The sequence below is a fragment of the Nomascus leucogenys genome, chromosome 4 (genome assembly GCF_006542625.1).
Source record: "Nomascus leucogenys isolate Asia chromosome 4, Asia_NLE_v1, whole genome shotgun sequence".
In the NCBI taxonomy this organism is placed as follows: Eukaryota; Metazoa; Chordata; class Mammalia; order Primates; family Hylobatidae; genus Nomascus; species Nomascus leucogenys.
The window spans coordinates 103,200,356-103,208,915 of record NC_044384.1 but is presented as its reverse complement, the minus strand read 5'-3'; the positions used below and the strand labels follow the sequence as shown (position 1 = coordinate 103,208,915).

Sequence of the window (8,560 nt, the reverse complement as noted above, 5' to 3'; positions counted from 1 at the left end):
GATCTGTTTGGCGGAGTGGGAGGGGTGGAGCAGGACCCAGACCCTGAGTGGCTGGGATCCTTCTTCCTGTCCCTGGCTGCTGCTGAGCCCCAGTCCCCATGGTAACTGATCTGCCTTGGAGAGGAAGGAGCCCTGCCCTGCCTGTGGAATTGTCCTGAGTCATTGCTTTGGGCTGGGGCCATGGGAAGAAACCATTGTGTGGCGGGGAAGGACGTGGTTCTTGGCCCAGGCCTAAACCAGGAAAGCCTGGGAAACTGGGACCCACAGGTGGGCACGAAAGGGCCGCAGCAAGGGCTCCCAGCAGTGTGTAAGACCGGGAGCTGGTCTGGCGCCACTGCCCTGGTCCTTCCAGCTGCCTGTCACTGGTATGATGGCCCCGGTGCATTGTGCCACCAACAGGCCACAGCTGTGGATCTTGGAAAGCCTCTGGGGTCCCCCAGGGGCAGGGGAGTGGGTGTGGGGGGGACGGATGTTGGTGAGAGGGACAGACCAGGCGGGCTGACGAGCAGGGCGGGCCTGGCTCACGTGGGCCTGTAGGCGGGCCCACGCCAAGTTTCACTTCCCGCCACTGCTGCCAGCGAGAGCCGCGGGAGAGTGTGCAGCCGAGTCACTACTGCCTGCCTGCCTGCCTGCCTGCCTGCCTGCTACGGTGAGTGTGGCCCCACAAGGGGATGGCGCAGGGCAGGAGGGCCATGGGTTCCCCCACCCCAGAATAAGGGGGCACTAGGGGAGGGGCCGAGTCATGTGAAGAGGGAGCCCTCTCAGACAGTCGAATGTGCTGGTCCCACTAAGGAAACCACCCCACCCTCTCCAACTTCCTGCCTAAAAATGGGCCCTGGAGCTCAGACAGACAGGGCAGGATTGTGCAGGGAAGGCCTGGGATGTGCTTCTGCCCACCCCCTACCCCACTCCCTCCCCTTCGGATCTTAACACTGGGTACTCACACACCCACCCCATGCTCCTCCCCAGGCTCAGCGGCAGGTACCTACCCAACCATGGGCTCGCAGGCCCTGCCCCCGGGGCCCATGCAGACCCTCATCTTTTTCGACATGGAGGCCACTGGCTTGCCCTTCTCCCAGCCCAAGGTCACGGAGCTGTGCCTGCTGGCTGTCCACAGATGTGCCCTGGAGAGCCCCCCCACCTCTCAGGGGCCACCTCCCACAGTTCCTCTACCACCGCGTGTGGTGGACAAGCTCTCCCTGTGTGTGGCTCCAGGGAAGGCCTGCAGCCCTGCAGCCAGCGAGATCACAGGTCTGAGCACAGCTGTGCTGGCAGCACATGGGCGTCAATGTTTCGATGACAACCTGGCCAACCTGCTCCTAGCCTTCCTGCGGCGCCAGCCACAGCCCTGGTGCCTGGTGGCACACAATGGTGACCGCTACGACTTCCCCCTGCTCCAAGCAGAGCTGGCTATGCTGGGCCTCACCAGTGCTCTGGATGGTGCCTTCTGTGTGGATAGCATCACTGCACTGAAGGCCCTGGAGCGAGCAAGCAGCCCCTCAGAACATGGCCCAAGGAAGAGCTACAGCCTAGGCAGCATCTACACACGCCTGTATGGGCAGTCCCCTCCGGACTCGCACACGGCTGAGGGTGACGTCCTGGCCCTGCTCAGCATCTGTCAGTGGAGACCACAGGCCCTGCTGCGGTGGGTGGATGCTCACGCCAGGCCCTTCGGCACCATCAGGCCCATGTATGGGGTCACCGCCTCTGCTAGGACCAAGCCAAGACCAGCTGCTGTCACAACCACTGCACACCTGGCCACAACCAGGAACACTAGTCCCAGCCTTGGAGAGAGCAGGAAACCCAAGGATCTTCCTCCAATGAAGGACCCTGGAGCCCTACCCAGGGAGGGGCTGCTGGCCCCACTGGGTGTGCTGGCCGTCCTGACCTTGGCAGTAGCCACACTATATGGACTATCCCTGGCCACACCTGGGGAGTAGGCCAAGAAGGAAAATCTGACGAATAAAGACCCCCCCCCCAATAGCACTGAGTGGTCAATTGGCTCCTACCCTTCTTGGCAACACAGACCTCTGCCCACACCCAGGGACCTGGGGAGGAGGGCATAGTGTTTGTCCCTTACTTTCCCTAGCAGGATGGTCAACTATCTGAGCCCAATAAAAGTAGGGAAAACACAGAGAAACCCAAATGGTGGATGGAAAGAGTACAGCCTGATTCCAATCCCAGCAGCCAAGGCCAGGAAGAAAGGGGGCAGCAGCTCCAAACGATTGCATTTATTATAAACAAGTGTACAGACCCTAGACTCAGAAACACAACAGATTTGAGCTAAGACAGCTCTGGTGAAACAGTAATAGAGGGAGAGGGAACACCGAGGTATTCATGTCTGGGCCAGAGCTGCCATCCAGGGCCCCACACCCCACCTTTGGTCCAGATGGCCCGTTGGCCCAGGTGTCCCTGCTGCCAGAACACCCTGGACTGGGGTATAGGAGTTGCATATTCCATGAGGCTGGTGTCGGGAAGCAGGGACTCACATTTGCCAGGTTGTCCATCTCTGAGCCAATTTCCCTCCACAACCCAGGGGTTTCAGTCTCATATCAACTATCATGTTTTAAAACAGAAAACAGGCAAAATGTTTGGCTAAAATAAAATGAAAACACTGCAGGGAAGAGACCTGAGTGTGCTGGTGGACAGGAGCCCTGCTCACCTGTGGGAAGGGCAGGGCCAGCAAAGGCAGCAGAGCTCCCTGGGGGCAGCTAGGCTGTGTGTGGATGTGGCCCTCCGGCTGGTCCCAGGGGAGATGCAGGAACAGGGGACAGTCCAGGCAGACAGCTATCAGCTGAGTAGGGCTCTGCCTGAGGTGTTCCGGCATCAGGAGGCTGCCTGATCCCCAACAGGCATGACACAGGCTCCAGGGAGCAATGGGACATCTGCCCAAAGGATCAAAGCCCAACTTGGTCAGATCCCAAGCTTTGCCTGCATCATGTCCCTGGCTCTGCAAAGGGTACCCCCAACTCTGGGGACGAGCCACGGCCTCAAGCAGCAGCTGGCTACGCTGCCGAAACCAGGACACATCTGCATCATACAGAAAGCTGCACCATCCTGGTATGACAGGCCATACTTGGTCACCCTAGGGTAAGCTGGAGAAGAACTCCAGATGTGCCCTGGAGAGCCCCCCACCTCTCAGGGGCCACCTCACAGGGTGCCCCCACCACCCCATTCTTTGAGTTTGGCTTGAGATTTTAGGAAGCATAATTTCAGGTGAGGAAGATAACAAAGTCTGGTCCCAGCCCACTCTGGCAAGGATCGTTCCCCACCTCGTCAGCATCAAAGGAAGCCATATATATAGGCAGGACACACACAGCATGCATGGGGCGTAAGGAACCGTGCCTGCACACCACTCACACACACACACACACAACATAATAACCAAGTGGCAGCCAGAGAGGCCAGGGGATGCTCAGAGGGCCGCCTTCGGGGCATCCATGTAGGCCGGATTGTAAGGAGGCTGGCTGGCGGGGTAGGGCGCGGCTGCTCCTCCTGAAAGCAGAGAGGACCCTGGTTGGCTGTGAGCATGGTGGGCTGCCATGTGAGTGGCAGGCGAGCAGAAAGGGGCAGAGGCCTATTGAGTGATGTAGTTTGGGATGGGTGCCCGAGGGGTGCTGGCAGAGACTCGGGAAGTCGGGCAGGGCTAGAGTTGGCAGGGGCACTCACCAGCCAGGGTCTCGTGGTAGGCTGGTGGGCCCATGGGCTGGGCTGGGTATGGTGGTGGGTACTGCATTGGGTAGGGTGCTGCTGGCATCCCTGGCTGAGGCGGCATGGTGTGGTAGCCCTGGTAGCTTGGTCCAGGGTAGCTGGGCGGCACACTTGGAGGCTGAGGATAAGGGGCATGCACCACAGTAGTGGATGTGGTGGTGGTGACAACTGCTGCAAAGAGAATTCCAGTCAGGACCCTCCTCCACCTCCCCAGGTCTTGAGGGCCAGGCTTGCCACCCATCCCTCCAGCTTAGCCAAAGCAGGGCCTGGTCAGCTCCCCTTGCCACCCCAGGGGGTCACAGTGGGGCAGGGTGGGCACGCTTACGACGTGGTCGGCGGCACGTCTTGTACAGGCAGCAGCAGGAGCAGGTGAAGCAGATGATGATAGTGACGACAGACAGCACAAAGATGGTCAGGCCAATGGCCAAGGTCGCTCCGAACCTGCCAAAGAGCTAGACATGACCCGGGGCACCTCGCCCCTCCCCAGACCAGCTACCCACACTCCACCCCTTCCCAGGGCACGCCCCTCTCGCCAGAAGGGGTCTGGGCAACACAGATATAGCTACTTCCTTGTCGGGTGGCCTGCACCTGTTTCAATCTGTTTCCTCTTGTGTAAACTGGGGTATATGTGAATCTCTGTAACCATCTCTCCCTGGGTCTGCCCCACTTGTCCCACCCTCAGAGGCATGGGAGGAAGCTCTTCAAGTCCCACCCCCACACACATACATCTATCTTGTCCACCTCACAACTAATTGATCAGCAGATGGGTATAGGGCACATGCCACAAGCCAGGCACTGTGATTTGAGTCAAAAAACTTAACAGTGGGCAAGACAGCCAGCCCTGGCCTCTGGGAGCCCACAGTCCAGTGTAGGAGGCAGACAGTGAAGATAACATGGCTCACGAAGCACGGGGGAAAGACAGAGAGAAACCCCCAGGAGGGCAGAGGCCAGTATGGCCGGAACAGGAAGCCCCCAGTGTTCCCCTGCACTCCACGACAGCCCCAGGGTAGGGAGGCTGACCCCTGAGTGATAAGGATAGTTGCCTCTGCCTGCAAGCTTGCTGTGTGCCAAGCACCATGCCAGGGGTCACACACACTCCTGGGTCCCCCACCTCCGACCTGCATGGCCACTTCCACAGGTGAGAGGGCCAAGAGCCAAGGGGAGGACACAGAGGCCTGGAGGCAGGAGGCCAGAGGAGCCCTTTGAGAAAGCAGGCCCTGGGCTGGGAAGTTCACCAAAATTGACTTCTAGGCGGGGGCGATGGCTCATGCCTGTAATCCCAGCACTTTGGGAGGCCGAGGAGAGCAGATCACCTGAGGTGAGAAGTTCGAGACTAGCCTAGCCAATATGGTGAAACCCTGTCTCTACTAAAAATACAAAAATTAGTTGGGCAAGGTGGCGGGTGCCTGTAATCCCAGCTACTTGGGAGACTGGGGCAGGAGAATCGCTTGAACCCGAGAGGCAGAGGTTGCAGTCAGCCAAGATCACGCCATTGCACTCCAGCCTGGAGACAGGAGCAAAACTCTGTCTCAAAAATGAAAGAAAAGGGCCGGGCGCGGTGGCTCACGCTTGTAATCCCAGCACTTTGGGAGGCCGAGGCGGGCGGATCATGAGGTCAGGAGATCGAGACCACGGTGAAACCCCATCTCTACTAAAAATACAAAAAAAATTAGCCGGGCATGGTGGCGGGCGCCTGTAGTCCCAGCTACTCCAAGAGGCTGAGGCAGGAGAATGGCGTGAACCCGGGAGGCGGAGCTTGCAGTGAGCCGAGATTGCGCCACTGCACTCCAGCCTGGGCGACAGAGCGAGACTCCGTCTCAAAAAAAAAAAAAATCTGACTTCCAAATGCAGACAGAGCCCCTTACTAGCCACCCTGCTGTGTTTGCAGAGGCCAAGATTCATTCTTTTTCTTTTTTAACTTATTTTTTGAGACGGGGTCTCACTCTGTCGCCCAAGCTGGAGTGCAGTGGTGTGATCACAGTTCACTGCAGCCTCCACCTCCCGGGCTCAAGTGATTCTCCCACCTCAGCCTCCCCAGTAGCTGGAACCACAGGCATGCACTACCACATTTATTTTTGTAGAGACAGGGGTCTCACTATGTTACCTAACTGGTTTCCAAACTCCTGGCCTCAAGCAATCTTCCCTCCTCGGCCTCTCAAAGTGCTGAGATTAAAACTGTCAGCGTGGCCAGGGCACAGTGACTCATGCCTGTAATCCCAGCACCTTGGGAGGCCGAGGTGGGCGGATCACGAGGTTAGCAGTTTGAGACCAGCTTGGCCAACATGGTGAAACCCCGTCTCTACTAAAAATGCAAAAATTAGCCGGTTGTGGTGGCACACGCCTGTAATCCCAGCTACTCAGGAGGCTGAGGCAGGAGAATTGCTTGAACCCGGGAAGCGGAGGTTGTAGTGAGCCAAGATCGCACCACTGCACTCCAGCCTAGGGGACAGAGTGAGACTCTGTCTCAAAAAAAAAAAAAAAAAAAAAAAAAAAACTGTCGGCCTGACATTTTGTACTGGATGATAAAAGAATTAAAAAACTGCCGGGCGCGGTGGCTCACGCTTGTAATCCCAGCACTTTGGGAGGCCGAGGCAGGCGGATCACCAGGTCAGGAGATCGAGACCATGGTGAAACCCCGTCTCTACTAAAAATACAAAAAAAATCAGCCGGGCGTGGTGGCGGGCGCCTGTAGTCCCAGCTACTCGGAGAGGCTGAGGCAGGAGAATGGCGTGAACCCGGGAGGCCGAGCTTGCAGTGAGCTGAGATTGCGCCACTGCACTCCAGCCTGGGCGACAGAGCGAGACTCCGTCTCAAAAAAAAAAAAAAAGAATTAAAAAACTAAAAAACAGCTGGGTGCGGTGGCTCACACCTGTAATCCCAGCACTTTGGGAGGCCGAGGCAGGTGGATCACCTGAGGTCTGGAGTTCGAGAAAGTATAAAAAAAAATTAGCCGGACATGATGGTGGGTGCTTGCAATCCCAGCTACTTGGGAGGCTGAGGCAGGAGAATCCCTTGAACCCAGGGAGGCAGAGATTGCAGTGAGCCAAGATCACACCATTGCACTCTAGCCTAGGCAACAAAAGCGAAACTCTGTCTCAAAAAAGTAAATAAATAAAAAATAAAAATAATAAACTGGCCAGGCGCGGTGGCAACACTTTGAGAGGCCGAAGTGGGCGGATCGCTCCAGGTCAGGAGTTCTAGACTACCCTGGCTAACATGGTGAAACCCTGTCTCTACTAAAAACACAAAAATTAGCAGGGCATAGTGGTGCAAGACTGTAGTCCCAGCTACTCAGGAGGCTGAGGCAGGAGAATCGCTTGAACCAAGGAGGTGGAGGTTGCAGTGAGCTAAGATTGTGCCACTGCACTCCAGCCTGAGCGACAGAGGGAGACTCCGTCTCAAAAAAATTAAAAAATAAAATAAATAAGCCAGGCACAGTGGTTCAAGCCTGTAATCCCAACACTTCGGGAGGCCGAGGCAGGCGGATTGCCTGAGGTCAGGAATTTGAGACCAGCCTGGGCAACACAGTGAAACCCCGTCTCTACTAAAATACAAAAAAAAAGAATTAGCCGGGCGTGGTGGCACGTGCCTGTAGTCCCAGCTACTCTGGAGGCTGAGACAGGAGAATCACATGAACCCACGAGGCAGAGGCTGCAGTGAGCCGAGTTCGCACCACTGCACTCCAGCCTGGGTGACAGAGTGAGAGTCTGTCTCCAAAAAAATAAAAAATAATAAGTTTTTTTTAAAAGGTGTCAGCCACCATGCCCAACCCAAGCTTTATTCTAACAAAAGGCAAATGCTTGGTAACTGCATCAAACACATTCAAAAACTCCAGGAGCTTTGTTAGCTGTAGGGCATCCCCTCCCAGCCTCTGCCCAACAGAGTCCCAAGGAGGGTGTGGGTCCCACCCTACCCCGCCCTGGGGCTGCACAACTTCGGCAGGGCCCCACAGCACAGCCCAGAGACAGAGCTAAAGACTCCAGGCTCAAAAGCACCCCTCAGGACTCTCAAAGCAGGAGCCATCAGCCCCAGGCCGTCCAGGACAAGGCCCTAAGACAGGACCAGCAGACTACAGGTGTCTTCCTGCCCAACCAGAGGCAGGAATGGAGAAACGCACACACATTCACATGCCATCAATGACATGCGACCGCAAGGCCGTTATCATCCCTCCAGAGATCTCTCAGTGTCTGTCTCTCACACGCACATGCGGCATAGCGCCCAAGCTCACCCCATGTTAGCTTCTGCCTTCACCCAGAGGCCTCCTGTACCCCTGGGCTTCCCCTCTTCCCATCGTGGGCCACTCAGTTTCAATTTCCTCCTCTTTTGGAGAAAAAGAAAGCAAATCTCCTCCAGATGACGTCAGCCACAGGAAGCACAGACGCGAGGCCCCTGTTCCACCCTCTTAAAGATACAGGATGGCCCCGCCCAACAGGCGGCTAGCAGCCAAGGAGCCAAGGGGTGGGGGCCAGGGGGCGGGGGAAGCAGAGGTGCCCCAACTGCCTCCCAGAGCTGCCTCCCTGAGCCAAGCCTGCGGGGCCTGACCTCGGAATGCAGCCTGGCCACTAGGGGGTCTAAGAGCCACCCCAGCCTCAGTGGGCCCCAACCACACTCTAGCTCAGCAGCACCCCCACCCCCACTTCCACCTAACCCACCGGCCCTGTTCCACAAGCCTCCAAGAGGAGCTTCTGCATCCATCTAGGCCCAGAGGGCGACCCTGGGGCCCTGGCTGACACACACGCAAGGAGCAAAGTCCAGCCCGTCCCTTCAGCTCCTCCTCTCCCACCAGCACTGTTTCCAATCTGTCTCCCCATGTTCTCCCGGCCACCCTACTGGGGCCACCATGCAGGGT

The 8,560-nt window shown here is 57.2% G+C and overlaps 2 protein-coding genes across 4 annotated transcripts in view; one reads left to right on the top strand and one right to left on the bottom strand.

The window, feature by feature from the left end:
• Positions 1-5: 5 nt before the first annotated feature.
• Positions 6-1,983, top strand: TREX1 (three prime repair exonuclease 1). The gene is made up of 2 exons (XM_012497073.2): positions 6-649; positions 970-1,983. Exon 2 carries the CDS (start codon positions 996-998, stop codon positions 1,938-1,940), a length of 945 nt encoding a protein of 314 aa, XP_012352527.1. The 5' UTR covers positions 6-649; positions 970-995; the 3' UTR covers positions 1,941-1,983.
• Positions 1,984-2,216: 233 nt separating this feature from the next.
• SHISA5 (shisa family member 5) overlaps positions 2,217-8,560 on the bottom strand; it is a 33,355-nt gene continuing 27,011 nt past the window's right edge. Inside the window, exons 1-3 of one of the 3 annotated variants that reach the window (XR_004029761.1) lie at positions 7,940-8,112; positions 3,670-4,152; positions 2,217-3,495 (exon numbers count right to left, since the gene is read on the bottom strand). Coding sequence is in view for 2 of the 3 variants with exons in the window: in XM_012497087.2 (XP_012352541.2) it covers positions 3,416-3,495; positions 3,670-3,882; positions 4,037-4,152 (409 nt within the window). In the remaining variant the exon portion in view is untranslated. Of the gene's footprint in view, positions 3,496-3,669; positions 4,153-7,939; positions 8,113-8,560 lie in introns of those variants that run through there. The other 2 variants (XM_012497087.2, XM_030811860.1) reach the window with 2 other exon arrangements.

Coding starts and splice junctions, on each gene's coding strand:
- TREX1 (XM_012497073.2), top strand. CDS start 996: ATGGGCTCGCAGGCCCTGCCCCCGGGGCCCATGCAGACCCTCATCTTT.